The sequence below is a fragment of the Bombina bombina genome, chromosome 4 (assembly GCF_027579735.1).
Source record: "Bombina bombina isolate aBomBom1 chromosome 4, aBomBom1.pri, whole genome shotgun sequence".
Classification (NCBI taxonomy): domain Eukaryota; kingdom Metazoa; phylum Chordata; class Amphibia; order Anura; family Bombinatoridae; genus Bombina; species Bombina bombina.
This window is the reverse complement of record NC_069502.1, coordinates 155,188,392-155,205,810: the sequence shown is the minus strand read 5'-3', so window position 1 is coordinate 155,205,810 and position 17,419 is coordinate 155,188,392. Positions and strand designations below refer to the sequence as shown.

The following is a 17,419-nucleotide window of genomic DNA, read 5'->3' as shown; positions in this document are numbered from 1 at the left end:
CTTACTTGTGGGAACCAATACCAAAGCTTTAGGACACGGATGATGGGAGGGAGCAAATCAGGTCACCTAGATGGAAGGCACCACGGCTTGCAAAACCTTTCTCCCAAAAATAGCCTCAGAAGAAGCAAAAGTATCAAATTTGTAAAATTTGGTAAAAGTGTGCAGTGAAGACCAAGTCGCTGCCTTACATATCTGATCAACAGAAGCCTCGTTCTTGAAGGCCCATGTGGAAGCCACAGCCCTAGTGGAATGAGCTGTGATTCTTTCAGGAGGCTGCCGTCCGGCAGTCTCATAAGCCAATCTGATGATGCTTTTAAGCCAAAAAGAGAGAGAGGTAGAAGTTGCTTTTTGACCTCTCCATTTACCAGAATAAACAACAAACAAGGAAGATGTTTGTCTGAAATCCTTTGTAGCCTCTAAATAGAACTTTAGAGCACGAACTACATCCAAATTGTGCAACAAACGTTCCTTCTTTGAAACTGGATTCGGACACAAAGAAGGCACAACTATCTCCTGGTTAATATTTTTGTTAGAAACAACTTTCGGAAGAAAACCAGGTTTAGTACGCAAAACCACCTTATCTGCATGGAACACCAGATAAGGAGGAGAACACTGCAGAGCAGATAACTCTGAAACTCTTCTAGCAGAAGAAATTGCAACCAAAAACAAAACTTTCCAAGATAATAACTTAATATCTACGGAATGTAAGGGTTCAAACGGAACCCCCTGAAGAACTGAAAGAACTAAATTGAGACTCCAAGGAGGAGTCAAAGGTTTGTAAACAGGCTTGATTCTAACCAGAGCCTGAACAAAAGCCTGAACATCTGGCACAGCCGCCAGCTTCTTGTGAAGTAAAACAGATAAAGCAGAAATCTGTCCCTTCAAAGAACTTGCAGATAATCCTTTCTCCAAACCCTCTTGTAGAAAGGATAGAATCTTAGGAATTTTTACCCTGTTCCATGGGAATCCTTTCGATTCGCACCAACAGATATATTTTTTCCATACTTTATGGTAAATTTTTCTAGTTACAGGCTTTCTAGCCTGAATAAGAGTATCAATGACAGAATCTGAGAACCCACGCTTTGATAAAATCAAGCGTTCAATCTCCAAGCAGTCAGTTGGAGTGATGCCAGATTTGGATGTTCGAACGGACCTTGAACAAGAAGGTCCCGTCTCAAAGGTAGCTTCCATGGTGGAGCCGATGACATATTCACCAGGTCTGCATACCAAGTTCTGCGTGGCCACGCAGGAGCTATCAAGATCACCGAAGCCCTCTCCTGATTGATCCTGGCTACCAGCCTGGGAATGAGAGGAAACGGTGGGAACACATAAGCTAGGTTGAAGGTCCAGGGCGCTACTAGTGCATCTACTAGAGTCGCCTTGGGATCCCTGGATCTGGACCCGTAGCAAGGAACCTTGAAGTTCTGACGAGACGCCATCAGATCCATGTCTGGAATGCCCCATAATTGAGTTATTTGGGCAAAGATTTCCGGATGGAGTTCCCACTCCCCCGGATGAAATGTCTGACGACTCAGAAAATCCGCTTCCCAATTTTCCACTCCTGGGATGTGGATTGCAGACAAGTGGCAGGAGTGAAGCTCCGCCCAGTGAATTACTTTGGTCACTTCTTCCATCGCCAGGGTACTCCTTGTTCCCCCCTGATGGTTGATATATGCAACAGTCGTCATGTTGTCTGATTGAAACCTTATGAATTTGGCCTTTGCTAGCTGAGGCCAAGCCTTGAGAGCATTGAATATCGCTCTCAGTTCCAGAATGTTTATCGGGAGAAGAGATTCTTCCCGAGACCATAGACCCTGAGCTTTCAGGTGTTTCCAGACCGCGCCCCAGCCCACCAGGCTGGCGTCGGTCGTTACAATGACCCACTCTGGTCTTCTGAAGCTCATCCCTTGTGACAGGTTGTCCAGGGTCAGCCACCAACGGAGTGAATCTCTGGTCCTCTGATCTACTTGGATCGTCGGGGACAGATCTGTATAATCCCCATTCCACTGTCTGAGCATGCACAGTTGTAATGGTCTTAGATGAATTCGCGCAAAAGGAACTATGTCCATTGCCGCAACCATCAGACCTATTACTTCCATGCACTGCGCTATGGAAGGAAGAAGAACAGAATGAAGTACTTGACAAGAGCTTAGCAGTTTTGATTTTCTGGCTTCTGTCAGAAAAATCTTCATTTCCAAGGAGTCTATTATTGTTCCCAAGAAGGGAAGCCTTGTTGACGGGAATAGAGAACTTTTTTCTACGTTCACTTTCCACCCGTGAGATCTGAGAAAGGCTAGGACAATGTCCGTATGAGCCTTTGCCTGTGGCAGAGACGACGCTTGAATCAGTATGTCGTCCAAGTAGGGTACTACTGCAATGCCCCTTGGCCTTAGCACCGCTAGAAGGGACCCTATTACCTTTGTGAAAATTCTTGGAGCAGTGGCTAGTCCGAATGGGAGTGCCACAAACTGGTAATGCTTGTCCAGAAAGGCGAATCTTAGGAACCGATGATGTTCCTTGTGGATAGGAATATGTAGATACGCATCCTTTAAATCCACCGTGGTCATGAATTGACCTTCCTGGATGGTAGGAAGAATTGTCCGAATGGTTTCCATCTTGAACGATGGGACCTTGAGAAATTTGTTTAGGATCTTGAGATCCAAAATTGGCCTGAATGTTCCCTCTTTTTTGGGAACTATGAACAGATTGGAGTAAAACCCCATCCCTTGTTCTCCTAATGGAACAGGATGAATCACTCCCATTTTTAACAGGTCTTCTACACAATGTAAGAATGCCTGTCTTTTTATCTGGTCTGAAGACAATTGAGACCTGTGGAACCTTCCCCTTGGGGGTAGTTCCTTGAATTCCAGGAGATAACCTTGAGAAACTATTTCTAGCGCCCAAGGATCCAGAACATCTCTTGCCCAAGCCTGAGCGAAGAGAGAGAGTCTGCCCCCCACCAGATCCGGTCCCGGATCGGGGGCCAGCATCTCATGCTGTCTTGGTAGCTGTAGCGGGCTTCTTGGCCTGCTTACCTTTATTCCAGCCTTGCATCGGTCTCCAGGCTGGCTTGGTTTGAGAAGAATTACCCTCTTGCTTAGAGGATGTAGAAGTTGACACATCCGCCGACCAAGACTTCAGCCAAAGCGCTCTGCGCGCCACAATAGCAAAACCTGAATTTTTCGCCGCTAATCTAGCTAACTGCAAAGTGGCGTCTAAGGTAAAAGAGTTAGCCAACTTAAGTGCTTGAACTCTGTCCATAACCTCCTCATAAGAAGATGCTTGATTGAGCGACTTTTCTAGTTCCTCGAACCAGAAACACGCTGCTGTAGTGACAGGAACAATGCATGAAATTGGTTGTAGAAGGTAACCTTGCTGAACAAACATCTTTTTAAGCAAACCCTCTAATTTTTTATCCATAGGATCTTTGAAAGCACAACTATCTTCTATAGGGATAGTGGTGCGTTTGTTTAGAGTAGAAACCGCTCCCTCGACCTTGGGGACTGTCTGCCATAAGTCCTTCCTGGGGTCGACCATAGGAAATCATTTCTTAAATATAGGGGGAGGGACAAAAGGTATGCCGGGCCTTTCCCATTCTTTATTTACAATGTCCGCCACCCGCTTGGGTATAGGAAAAGCTTCGGGGGGCACCGGGACCTCTAGGAACCTGTCCATCTTACATAATTTCTCTGGAATGACCAAATTGTCACAATCATCCAGAGTAGATAACACCTCCTTAAGCAGAGCGCGGATATGTTCCAATTTAAATTTAAATGTAATAACGTCAGGTTCAGCTTGTTGAGAAATTTTTCCTGAATCTGAAATTTCTCCCTCAGACAAAACCTCCCTAGCCCCTTCAGACTGGTGTAAGGGCATGTCAGAACCATTATCATCAGCGTCCTCATGCTCTTCAGTATCTAAAACAGAGCAGTCGCGCTTTCGCTGATAAGTGGGCATTTTGGCTAAAATGTTTTTAATAGAATTATCCATTACAGCCGTTAATTGTTGCATAGTAAGGAGGGTTGGCGCACTAGATGCACTAGGGGCCTCCTGAGTGGGCAAGACTGGTGTAGACATAGAAGGAGATGATGCAGTAACATGCTTACTCCCCTCACTTAAGGAATCATTTTGGGCAACATTATTATCAGTGGCATCATTGTCCCTACTTTGTTTGTCACATTCATCACATATATTTAAATGGATAGGAACCTTGGCTTCCGAACATACAGAACATTGTCTATCTGATAGTTCAGACATGTTAATAGGCATAAACTTGATAACAAAGCACAAAAAACGTTTTAAAATAAAACCGTTACTGTCTCTTTAAATTTTAAACTGAACACACTTTTTTACTGAATATACGCAAAAGTATGAAGGAAATGTTTAAAATTCACCAAAATTTCACCACAGTGTCATAAAGCCTTAAAAGTATTGCACACCAAATTTGAAAGCTTTAACTCTTAAAATAACGGAACCGGAGCCGTTTTTACATTCAACCCCTATACAGTCCCTGGTATCTGCTTTGCTGAGACCCAACCAAGCCCAGAGGGGAATACGATACCAAATGACGCCTTCAATAAGCTTTTTCAGTGGATCTGAGCTCCTCACACATGCATCTGCATGCCTTGCTTCTCAAAAACAACTGCGCATTAGTGGCACGAAAATGAGGCTCTGCCTATGACTAGAAAAGGCCCCCAGTGAAAAAGGTGTCCAATACAGTGCCTGCCGTTTTTTTAACAAAATTGCCAAGATTAAAATAACTCTCCAAAGTTATAAACCATTAAATATGCTTATATAGTAATCGTTTTGGCCCCGAAAAATGTCTACCAGTCTTTAAAGCCCTTGTGAAGCCCTTTTATTCTTATATTGAAAATTAAGAAAATGGCTTACCGGATCCCATAAGGAAAATGACAGCTTCCAGCATTACCAAGTCTTGTTAGAAATGTGTCATACCTCAAGCAGCCAAAGTCTGCTCACTGTTTCCCCCAACTGAAGTTAATTCCTCTCAACAGTCCTGTGTGGAAACAGCCATCGATTTTAGTAAAGGTTGCTAAAATCATTTTCCTCTTACAAACAGAAATCTTCATCTCTTTTCTGTTTCAGAGTAAATAGTACATACCAGCACTATTTTAAAATAACAAACTCTTGATAGAAGAATAAAAACTACATTTAAACACCAAAAAACTCTGAGCCATCTCCGTGGAGATGTTGCCTGTGCAACGGCAAAGAGAATGACTGGGGAAGGCGGAGCCTAGGAGGGATCATGTGACCAGCTTTGCTGGGCTCTTTGCCATTTCCTGTTGGGGAAGAGAATATCCTACAAGTAAGGATGACGCCGTGGACCGGACACACCTATGTTGGAGAAAATAAGTTGTTTTTTTTATTTATTTTTATTTTATATTTTCTGCAGGGTAGTATTCCCTGTTCTGTCGAGAACTCAAATCTGTCAAAACTATCTTCACTATCTATTTTGCCTCCGCATGGGGGGGTCCAAGGGGGTCAACGCCCCCTTGTTAACCTCATTCCCCAAGGTTTACTTGGGGTGTATGCCAAAGGGTCTGCGGTGGCCCCCCAGACAGAGGCAAAACAGATATTAAAATAAAAGAGTCACCGGAAGGGACATCAGATTGGAGTTTTTGACGAATTGGAGTTCTCGACAGAACACCCCCCTTAACTCCCAATCTCACTGATCCCCACCCCCCAAACAGCTCTCTAACCCTCCCCCCTCTAACCTATTAGCGGCCATCTTAGTTTCTGGCAGCTGTCTGCCGGTAGCCAGTTTGCAGCAAAATAGGGGATTTATTTTTTATTTTTTTTATAATACAAGTTTTTCTGTAGTGTAGCGGCCCCCCCTCAATACCCAAACCCCCTCCCAGATCCCCTTTTTTCTAAATTACCCCACATATAATCCCCTCATTGCCCCTCCTACCTCAACCACGCAGCTGGATTATGTTTTTTCTCCTCCAGTAGCATGGCCAAGCGGTAGCACCACTCCCGCCCGCCTCCCTTCTTACGCTCCAACCAACGATCGGTCCCACCACTGTCCGATGCAGAGAGGGCGACAGAGTGGCCCTCTCTGCTTCGGAAACTTTGCAACTCTATTTCTGCAGTGCCCCATCATTGTACATTTCTCCTAACTCTGTATTATGAATTAACACATTTTCTATATCACAAAGTACAAAAAATTCCAAAAGAGCCAGAACGTATTATTTGTTCTAGATATACCATCTCTTTGCTCCTAAAAATAAATATATATGTGTGTGTCTTTGTTTTTCTATTGTCTTATAACGACTAAGTTCAGATTATATTTGTCAGTTCTGGATGATTGCAACACTACAGATCATATGAAATATATGCTGTCCAACCTTTCTCTGGTATAGCTCCTCAGGAGTTGTAGATCTCAAACTAACAAGTCGGTAGTTTTTTGTAATCATGCGTGGACGTTTGCGTTGAGGGGCAAAGCGCTCCATTTCTGTCACAAAGTACAGGCCTTGTTTTATGTAAGCAAAGTATCTGGCTTTGGCTGACATTTCGTCATCACTGTCAGAGTTATACTCTCCGTCCTCATCTTCATAGGGTCTGTTTTCCACACGAGATCTCTTTGATGCCAGTTTCAATTCACACTAAATTACATAAAATTACACACACAAAAAGAAAAAAGTAAATCCGATGAGAAAATGCATAAATTTTAGTAGGAAGGTTTAATGACATCACTAGCAAGTATACATACGCCAAAAGGGACATGAAACTCCCCAAAAATATTTTATGATTCAAACAGAGCATGCAATTTTAAACAACTTTCCGATTTACTTCTATTTTCTAATTTGTGTCATTCTTTTAGTATCCCTTATTTGAGAAGGATACCTAGGTAGGCTCAAGAAGAACAACGCATTACTGGGAGCTAGCTGCTGATTGGTGGCTGTACACAAATGCCTCTTTATTTGGTGCTTAGATTTAGGCTTTTTTTTAGATTAGGGTTTTTGGGTTGTAAAAAAGCTGATTGCCCATTTAAGGGCAATGCCCATACAAATGCCCCTTTAGAAGCAATGGGTAGTTTAGGTTTTTTTAATGTTAGGTTTTTTTTTATTTTGGGGGGTTTGGTGGGTGGGGTTTTATTACTGTTAGGAGGAGAATTTGTATTTTTTACATGCAAAAGAGCTGTTTAACTTGGGGCAATGCCTTACAAAAGGCCCTTTTAAGGGCTATTGATAGTTTAGATTAGGGGGTGTTTTTATTTTGGGGGGTTTCGCCCATGACCCATCCTAGCTCTGCCCATAACACAACCTGTGGCTCTGCTCCTCTGTCTGTGGCTCCACCCACAAAACCTCCATGGCCACTGCCCACAAGTCTCTTTGACCTCCAATTCCGGGAAGCCTCTGGGAAATGGTGAGGGGGTATGTAGTCTTGAGATGTACTTCTGTGCAATTTTTTCATTTAGAGGACCATATGATAATGTATGTATGTGAGAAGAGACAAACTAAAGAAGTTCTCAAAAATTGCTACATCAGATTATGTAACAGTGGCTTCAAAGGGACGTTGTAATGCAAAATGTACATGCCGAATTCTTTAAAGTATATAATTTTGAATTACGGACCCAAGATTACTGTGCTTAACCTCACATAAAGGTTAAAAACACATAGGTAAAGTCCTGCTTGTATCCTCAATCTGCTAATTGGTGGCGGTTAAGTAACTACAGTTGCTAATTAGCTGACCAGCTGTGAACTGCTGTTTAATAACTTTGTAGGATTTAAAGGGATAGGAAAGTCAAAATTTAACTTGCATGATTCAGATAGCGAATGTAATTTTAAGACACTTTTAAATTAACTTCTATTTTCAAATGTGCTTCATTCTCTGTGTATCCCTTGTTGAAACACACAACGCACATATCCTACACTAGTTGCGGATTGGTGTCTGCACACATTTGTCTCTTGTGATTGGCTGACTAGATGTGTTCAGCTAGCTGCCAGTGGTGCAATGATGTTCCTTCAGCAAAGGATAACAATAAAATGAAGCAAATTTGATAATAGAAGTAAATTGGAAAATGGTTAAAAATGTTATATTCTACCCAAATCATGAAAGATAATTTGGGTGGTATCCTGTCCCTTTAGGCACATAGTTATCTGGGGTCACTAATGACCTAAACGAGAACTTTTTTTAAAAACATAAAAAGGTCCATATGGGGTCAGTCAGCAATAGTTAAAGTATGGCTTGAGATAGGTAAATTATACATATTCCTTCTGATTCCCCGTTGTTCAAAGTGATAAAGATAACAGAGCAGAATCAAACAGGGGTAATAAAAATTACATCACTCAGGCTAAGGATACCTATGTTTTTACTTCTGTTAAGTCTGCAGAAAGGGAATACGTAAACTATTCTAGACAGTGGAGCTAAATGAAAATACAAAACAGTCTACATGCACAGAGTATGCCTTTGAAGGCCTGGAGCTAGAAAGGCTTAATGGATTTAGTGATTTCTACTTTGCAAATGTATTATAAGGTTTGGGACTTTGGAAATTCTGTCCTAAAGGCAAGTTAGTGAACCATTTTACCATTCACAGACACTACTAAAATGGTCTTAGAAGTAAAACACAATAAAAAACTTAATAACGTTATGTAAAGCTTATAGAGGAAATATGTGGTGCAGTAGAAACCTTCCTGTTAAACTCAAATCTGAAGGATGAAAGAATGTTTCAGAAAGAGAGCAATTCCAAAAAGGAGTAATGACTCCAAGCTGGAGGGTTGTAGATTTAGAGGTAATGTGTGTAAGCATTTCTTTACAGCAAGGGTAGTGATTCATGGAATAAACTTACAACAGAGGTCATAGGGACAAATACTTAAAGGGATACTAATATTAATTTTTCTTCTTTCCGGATTAAGATAGAGCATGCAATATTAAGCAACTTTCTAATTTACTCTTATTATCCAATAAGAGTAAATTATTAGTGACACTCTTGCTATCTTTATTTGAAAAAGCAGAAATGTAAGGTTAGGAGCCGACCCATTTTTTGTTCAGCACATGGGTAGAGCTTGCTGATTAGTGGCTACATTTACATTACCTTAAATTTGCATTTTACAGTTTAAAAATTTGTTTATTTAAAAAAAAAAATGACTGAAATGTGAAACCGTGCAAAAAAAGAGTAAAAAAATGTCAATGATCTCCTTAAGGTATAAGTTAAATTTAGCTAAAGAATTGCTGTAACTAAGAATTTACAAAACATTTTCACTAGATACTTGTTTTTATAAAACATTTAAAAGTCCTATTCCTCCAATGCAAGAGTCTGTACCCTCTGCAGTTAAAAAAAATGTAAATTTACCCATGACCTATTACAAAACAGTGCTAGGTAATGTTAACACAACTGAGTGAAATATGAATATGGCATCATTTTGAGATTTATTTATATCACTTCCAGTTCTTTTAGAGTATTGTAAAGCAGATGTAAAGGGATATTATAGATTATGAGATATTGATATGTTTAATAAAGTGTAATTAAAAGCATTGCAATATAATTTCATTATTTTTATTTGGAACCCTTTTATTGGTGTTTTGTGTCCCTTTAAAGGCGCATTAAAACCAATATTTTAATGATTCAGACAGAACATACCATTTTCCAATTTGCTTCATCCTCTTGGTATCCTTTTTAAAAGGGGCAGCAATGTGTAAGCCAACGACAAGAGACATATACACTCACCGGCCACTTTATTAGGTACACCTTGCTAGTACCGGGTTGCACCCCCTTTTGCTTTCAGAACTGCTCTAATTCTTTGTGGCATAGATTCAACAAGGTGTTGGAAACATTTCTCAGACATTTTGGTCCATATTGACATGATAGCGTCATGTAGTTGCTGCAGATTTGTCAACTGCACATCCATAATGCGAATCTCCCCTTCCACCACATCCCAAAGGTGCTCTATTGCAGTGTTTCTCAACCGCCGTCCTCTAGTATCCCTAACAGGCCATGTTTTTATTGTAGCTGAACTAGAGCACATGTAAAATAACCAGCTGATGTTTAGAGCAGAATAGTTACCATGGTTACTGATCAGCCGATTATTTCACCTGTGCTTTAGTTCAGCAACAATAAAAACATGGCCTGTTAGGGGTACTTGAGGACCGTGGTTGAGAAACACTGCTCTATTGGATTGAGATCTGGTGACTGTGGAGGACATTGGAGTACAGTGAACTCATTGTCATGTTCAAGAAACCAGTTTGAGATGATTTGAGCTTTGTGACATGGTGCATTATCCTGCTGGAAGTAGCCATCAGAAGATGAGTAACACTGAAGTCATAAAGGGATGGACATGGTCAGCAACAATAGTCAGGTAGGCCGTGGCGTTTAAATGATGCTCAATTGGTACTAAGGGGCCCAAAGTGTGCCAAGAAAATATCCCCCCCACACCATTACACCACCGTTTATACAAGGCAGGATGGATACATGCTTTAATGTTGTGTACACCAAATTCTGACCCTACCATCTGAATGTTGCAGCTGAAATCCAGAATCATCAGAACAGGCAATGTTTTCCCATCTTCTATTGTCCAATTTTAGTGACAATAGTCCGATAAATACACACACAGTCACATACATACACACACACACACAAACACCAATGGGTAAAACAGAAATACTAACCCCTGTAGTCAGAGACAGAGACACTAGTGAAGCGTCAAGTCGTTGAGAAAAAAATATATATATATATATATATTTATATTTTTTAAGCTGGGTCCCGACCCTCAGGGGCCGGTCGCAGTTGTAACTTCTGCAGCTCCTGTTGATCCGCCCCTGCTACCCATTCCCCTCTAACCTCTGACATCAACAAGGCATTTTCGTCCATAAAACTGCTGCTCACTGGATATTTTCTCTTTCGGACCAATCTCAGTAAACCCTAGAGATTGTTGTGCGTGAAAATCCCAGTAGATCAGCAGATCTGTCACCAACAAACATACCACGTTCAAAGTCACTTAAATCCCCTTTCTTCCCCATTCTGGTGCTCGGTTTGAAGTTCAGCAAGTCGTCTTCACCACGTCTAGATACCTAGATGCATTGAGTTGCTGCCATGTGATTGGCTGATTAGCAATTTGTGTTACTAAGCAATTGAACAGGTGTACCTAATAAAGTGGTGAGTGTATGTGCAGATACCAATCAACAGCTAGCTAACAGGTGTGCATTGGCATGTTTTTTTAATTAAAGAGAAAAAAACATAATTTATGCTTACCTGATAAATTTATTTCTCTTGTAGTGTATCCAGTCCACGGATCATCCATTACTTATGGGATATTCTCCTTCCCAACAGGAAGTTGCAAGAGGATCACCCACAGCAGAGCTGCTATATAGCTCCTCCCCTCACTGCCATATCCAGTCATTCGACCGAAACAAGCCGAGAAAGGAGAAACCATAGGGTGCAGTGGTGACTGTAGTTTAATTAAAATTTAGACCTGCCTTAAAAGGACAGGGCGGGACGTGGACTGGATACACTACAAGAGAAATAAATTTATCAGGTAAGCATAAATTATGTTTTCTCTTGTTAAGTGTATCCAGTCCACGGATCATCCATTACTTATGGGATACCAATACCAAAGCTAAAGTACACGGATGATGGGAGGGACAAGGCAGGAACTTAAACGGAAGGAACCACTGCCTGTAGAACCTTTCTCCCAAAAACAGCCTCTGAAGAAGCAAAAGTATAAAATTTGTAAAATTTTGAAAAGGTATGAAGCGAAAACCAAGTCGCAGCCTTGCAAATCTGTTCAACAGAAGCCTCATTTTTAAAGGCCCAGGTGGAAGCCACAGCTCTAGTAGAATGAGCTGTAATTCTTTCAGGGAGCTGCTGTCCAGCAGTTTCATAGGCTAAACGGATTATACTCTGAAGCCAAAAAGAAAGAGAGGTTGCTGAGGCCTTTTGACCTCTCCTCTGTCCAGAGTAAACAACAAACAGGCTAGATGTTTGACGAAAATTCTTAGTAGCTTGTAAGTAAAACTTCAAGGCACGCACTACATCTAGATTATGTAAAAGACGTTCCTTCTTCGAAGAAGGATTAGGACACAATGATGGAACAACAATCTCTTGATTGATATTCTTGTTAGAAACCACCTTGGGTAAAAACCCATGTTTTGTACGCAGAACTACTTTATCTGAATGAAAGATCAGATAAGGAGAATCACAATGTAAGGCAGATAACTCAGAGACTCCTCGAGCCGAGGAAATAGCCATCAGAAACAGAACTTTCCATGATAGAAGTTTGATATCAATAGAATGAAGGGGTTCAAACGGAACTCCTTGGAGAACTTTAAGAACCAAGTTTAAGCTCCATGGGGGAGCAACAGGTTTAAACACAGGCTTAATGCTAACTAAAGCCTGACAAAACGCCTGGACGTCTAGAACTTCTGCCAGACGCTTGTGTAAAAGAATAGACAGAGCCGAAATCTGTCCCTTTAAAGAACTAGCTGATAATCCTTTGTCCAAACCCTCTTGGAGGAAGGACAATATCCTAGGAATCCTAATCCTACTCCATGAGTAATTCTTGGATTCACACCAATGAAGATATTTACGCCATATCTTGTGGTAGATTTTCCTGGTGACAGGCTTTCGTGCCTGTATTAAGGTATCAATGACTGACTCGGAGAAGCCACGCTTTGATAGGATCAAGCGTTCAATCTCCATGCAGTCAGTCTCAGAGAAACTAGATTAGGATGATTGAAAGGACCTTGTATTAGAAGGTCTTGTCTCAGAGGCCGAGTCCACGGTGGAAAGGATGACATGTCCACCAGATCTGCATACCAGGTCCTGCGTGGCCACGCAGGCGCTATCAGAATCACCGATGCTCTCTCCTGTCTGATCTTGGCAATCAGTCTAGGGAGCAGAGGAAACGGTGGAAACACATAAGCCAGGTTGAAGAACCAAGGAGCTGCTAGAGCATCTATCAGCGTCGCTTCTGGGTCCCTGGACCTGGATGCGTAACAAGGAAGCTTGGCGTTCTGGCGAGACGCCATGAGATCCAGTTCTGGTTTGCCCCAACGACGGACCAGTTGAGCAAACACCTCCGGATGGAGTTCCCACTCCCCCGGATGAAAAGTCTGACGACTTAGAAAATCTGCCTCCCAGTTCTCTACGCCCGGTATATGGATCGCTGACAGGTGGCAAGAGTGAGACTCTGCCCAGCGAATTATCTTGGAGACTTCTGTCATCGCTAGGGAACTCCTGGTTCCCCCTTAAGGGTTGATGTAAGCCACAGTCGTGATGTTGTCCGACTGAAATCTGATGAACCTCAGTGTTGCTAACTGAGACCAAGATAGAAGAGCATTGAATATTGCTCTTAACTCCAGAATGTTTATTGGGAGGAGTTTCTCCTCCTGAGTCCATGAACCCTGAGCTTTCAGGGAGTTCCAGACTGCACCCCAACCTAGAAGGCTGGCATCTGTTGTTACAATTGTCCAATCTGGTCTGCGAAAGGTCATACCTTTGGACAGATGGACCCGAGATAACCACCAGAGAAGAGAATCTCTGGTTTCCTGATCCAGATTTAGTAGAGGGGACAAATCTGTGTAATCCCCATTCCACTGACTGAGCATGCAGGCGCGCAAATGGCACTATGTCCATCGCCGCTACCATTAAGCCGATTACTTCCATGCACTGAGCCACCGTGGGGCGCGGAATGGAGTGAAGAACATGGCAAGCATTTAGAAGTTTTGATAACCTGGACTCCGTCAGGTAAATTTTCATTTCTATTGAATCTATTAGAGTCCCTAGGAAGGAAACCCTTGTGAGAGGAGATAGCGAACTCTTTTCTTTGTTCACTTTCCACCCATGCGACCTCAGAAATGCCAGAACTATCTCTGTATGAGACTTGGCAATTTGAAAGCTTGACGCCTGTATCAGGATGTCGTCTAGATAAGGAGCCACCGCTATGCCTCGCGGTCTTAGAACCGCCAGAAGTGAGCCCAGAACCTTTGTAAAAATTCTTGGGGCTGTAGCCAACCCGAATTGAAGAGCTACAAATTGGTAATGCCTGTCTAGAAAGGAAAACCTCAGGAGCCGATGATGATTCTTGTGAATCGGAATGTGAAGGTAGGCATCCTTTAAGTCCACTGTGGTCATGTACTGACCCTCTTGGATCATGGGTAAAATGGTTTGAATAGTTTCCATCTTGAATGATGGAACTCTGAGGAATTTGTTTAAGATCTTTAGATCCAAAATTGGTCTGAAGGTTCCCTCTTTTTTGGGAACCACAAACAGATTTGAAAAAAAACCCTGTCCTTGTTCCGTCCGCGGAACTGGATAGATCACTCCCATTACAAGGAGGTCTTGCACGCAGCGTAGGAATGCCTCTTTCTTTATCTGGCTTGCAGATAATCTTGAAAGGTGAAATCTCCCTTGTGGAGGAGAAGCTTTGAAGTCCAGAAGATATCCCTGAGATATGATCTCCAACGCCCAGGGATCCTGAACATCTCTTGCCCATGCCTGGGCGAAGAGAGAGAGTCAGCCCCCTACTAGATCCGTTGCTGGATGGGGGGCCGTTCCTTCATGCTGTCTTGGAGGCAGCAGCAGGCTTTCTGGCCTGCTTGCCCTTGTTCCAGGACTGGTTAGGTTTCCCTCTTGTTTTGAAGCAGAGGAAGTTGATGCTGCACCTGCCTTGAACTTTCAAAAGGCACGAAAATTAGACTGTTTGGCCCTTGATTTGGCCCTGTCCTGAGGAAGGGTATGACCCTTACCTCCAGTAATGTCAGCAATAATTTCTTTCAAACCAGGCCCGAATAAGGTCTGCCCCTTGAAAGGAATGTTGAGTAATTTAGACTTTGAAGTCACATCAGCTGACCAGGATTTAAGCCATAGCGCCCTACGCGCCTGGATGGCGAATCCGGAATTCTTAGCCGTTAGTTTAGTCAAATGAACAATGGCATCAGAAACAAATGAGTTAGCTAGCTTAAGTGTTCTAAGCTTGTCAATAATTTCAGTCAATAGAGCTGTATGGATGGCCTCTTCCAGGGCCTCAAACCAGAATGCCGCCGCAGCAGTGACAGGCGCAATGCATGCAAGGGGCTGTAAAATAAAACCTTGTTGAATAAACATTTTCTTAAGGTAACCCTCTAATTTTTTATCCATTGGATCTGAAAAAGCACAACTGTCCTCAACCGGGATAGTGGTTCGCTTTGCTAAAATAGAAACTGCTCCCTCCACCTTAGGGACTGTCTGCCATAAGTCCCGTGTAGTGGCATCTATTGGAAACATTTTTCTAAATATAGGAGGTGGGGAAAAAGGCACACTCCTTACTAATAATTTCTGTAAGCCTTTTAGGTATTGGAAAAACATCAGTACTCACCAGCACTGCATAGTATTTATCCAGTCTACACAATTTCTCTGGCACTGCAATTGTGTCACAGTCATTCAGAGCAGCTAATACCTCCCCAAGCAATACACAGAGGTTCTCAAGCTTAAATTTAAAATTAGAAATCTCTGAATCAGGTCTCCCCGAGTCAGAGATGTCACCCACAGACTGAAGCTCTCCATCCTCAGGTTCTGCATATTGTGAAGCAGTATCAGACATGGCTCTTACAGCATCTACGCGCTCTGTATCTCGTCTAACCCCAGAGCTATCGCGCTTGCCTCTTAATTCAGGCAATCTGGCTAATACCTCTGACAGGGTATTATTCATGATTGCAGCCATGTCCTGCAAAGTAATCGCTATGGGCGTCCCTGATGTACTTGGCGCCATATTAGTGTGCGTCCCTTGAGCGGGAGGCGAAGGGTCCGACACGTGGGGAGAGTTAGTCGGCATAACTTCCCCCTCGACAGACCCCTCTGGTGACAATTCTTTTATAGATAAAGACTGATCTTTACTGTTTAAGGTGAAATCAATACATTTAGTACACTATAAAACACCACTCTCCTCTTACTACCTCCATCTTTGTTGAGAGTTGCAAGAGAATGGCTGGATATGGCAGTGAGGGGAGGAGCTATATAGCAGCTCTGAAGTGGGTGATCCTCTTGCAACTTCCTGTTGGGAAGGAGAATATCCCATAAGTAATGGATGATCCGTGGACTGGATACACTTAACAAGAGAAACTAATTAAATAATAGTGGTAAATTGTTTAAAATGGCATGCTCTTTCTGAATAATGGAAGTACATTTTTTACTTAACTGTCCCTTTAACTATTATTTTTAATCTCTACTTAACAACTCCATTGAAAAATGTATTTCAAAATGTTAAACTAATCATTTTTTAAATAAATAACACTTTTTACCTCGTTTTTACCCATAATGCACCTTTTAAGCATTTTCGGGCTATTTTTTTTTTTTTTTTTAACAAATTTACAGGTTTAAACAAAAAATACCCTTTATTTTTTTTATCAAACACTACCTCCAAGCTCAGAAATCCTCCATCATGGGCTGCTGTAACCTGTGGAGAAGGTTCAAACCATTCACAGGATTTTCCCAGCAAGTTCTTTAATGTTTTTACAGAGGATACTGTCAATGAACCAGAGCACCGGGCCAAAATCACTGTGTTGTCCGCCCACCAATTTATATCCATCAGTGAATAATAGGCCTCTTTATCTGCAGAGACATATACAATCAATGTTATAGAAAGACGACAGATAAAAGTTATAAAAGGGTAAAAACATGCCAAATGTCTTGTTTGTAGTACAGCAAAAGGGATAGGTATTTATTTGAAAACACTAAGTAATTCATGCATATATCTAACAGCAAAAATCATCTCCATATGTAACATGACAGGTTCAGTGGAAAAAAATATAGTTACAGATGTCAAAACATATAGGGGCAGATTACAAGTGGAGCGCTATTTAACGCTCACGCACGATAATTTGGGGGGGGGAGCAGAATTTAGAATATCGCATGTACGATAATCTATTCCCCCATGGAGGTCAATGGAACAAAAAAAGTGGAAAAGAAACCAACACCCTAGTCCCACGCAAAGCTGATCTTGTATTCTCAAGTGCGCTAACCCGACGTGAAAATATTAATATTTCACATTCCAATATTCTTCACATAGAAGAATATGTTCTATTTATTCATAAATACATATTTTATATATATATATATATATATATATATATATATATATATATATATATATATATATATATATATATAACAGAATTTATGTTTACCTGATAAATTACTTTCTCCAACGGTGTGTCCGGTCCACGGCGTCATCCTTACTTGTGGGATATTCTCTTCCCCAACAGGAAATGGCAAAGAGCCCAGCAAAGCTGGTCACATGATCCCTCCTAGGCTCCGCCTACCCCAGTCATTCGACCGACGTTAAGGAGGAATATTTGCATAGGAGAAACCATATGATACCGTGGTGACTGTAGTTAAAGAAAATAAATTATCAGACCTGATTAAAAAACCAGGGCGGGCCGTGGACCGGACACACCGTTGGAGAAAGTAATTTATCAGGTAAACATA

At 41.8% G+C, this 17,419-nt stretch overlaps 1 protein-coding gene across 3 annotated transcripts in view; it reads right to left on the bottom strand.

Moving 5' to 3' along the window:
• NBAS (NBAS subunit of NRZ tethering complex) overlaps positions 1-17,419 on the bottom strand; it is a 1,903,611-nt gene that overhangs the window by 1,411,616 nt on the left and 474,576 nt on the right. For all 3 annotated transcript variants that reach the window (XM_053709663.1, XM_053709664.1, XM_053709665.1), the window contains exons 14-15: positions 16,350-16,543; positions 6,366-6,623 (exon numbers count right to left, since the gene is read on the bottom strand). In XM_053709663.1, coding sequence (XP_053565638.1) covers positions 6,366-6,623; positions 16,350-16,543 — 452 coding nt within the window. The remainder of the gene's footprint in view (positions 1-6,365; positions 6,624-16,349; positions 16,544-17,419) is intronic.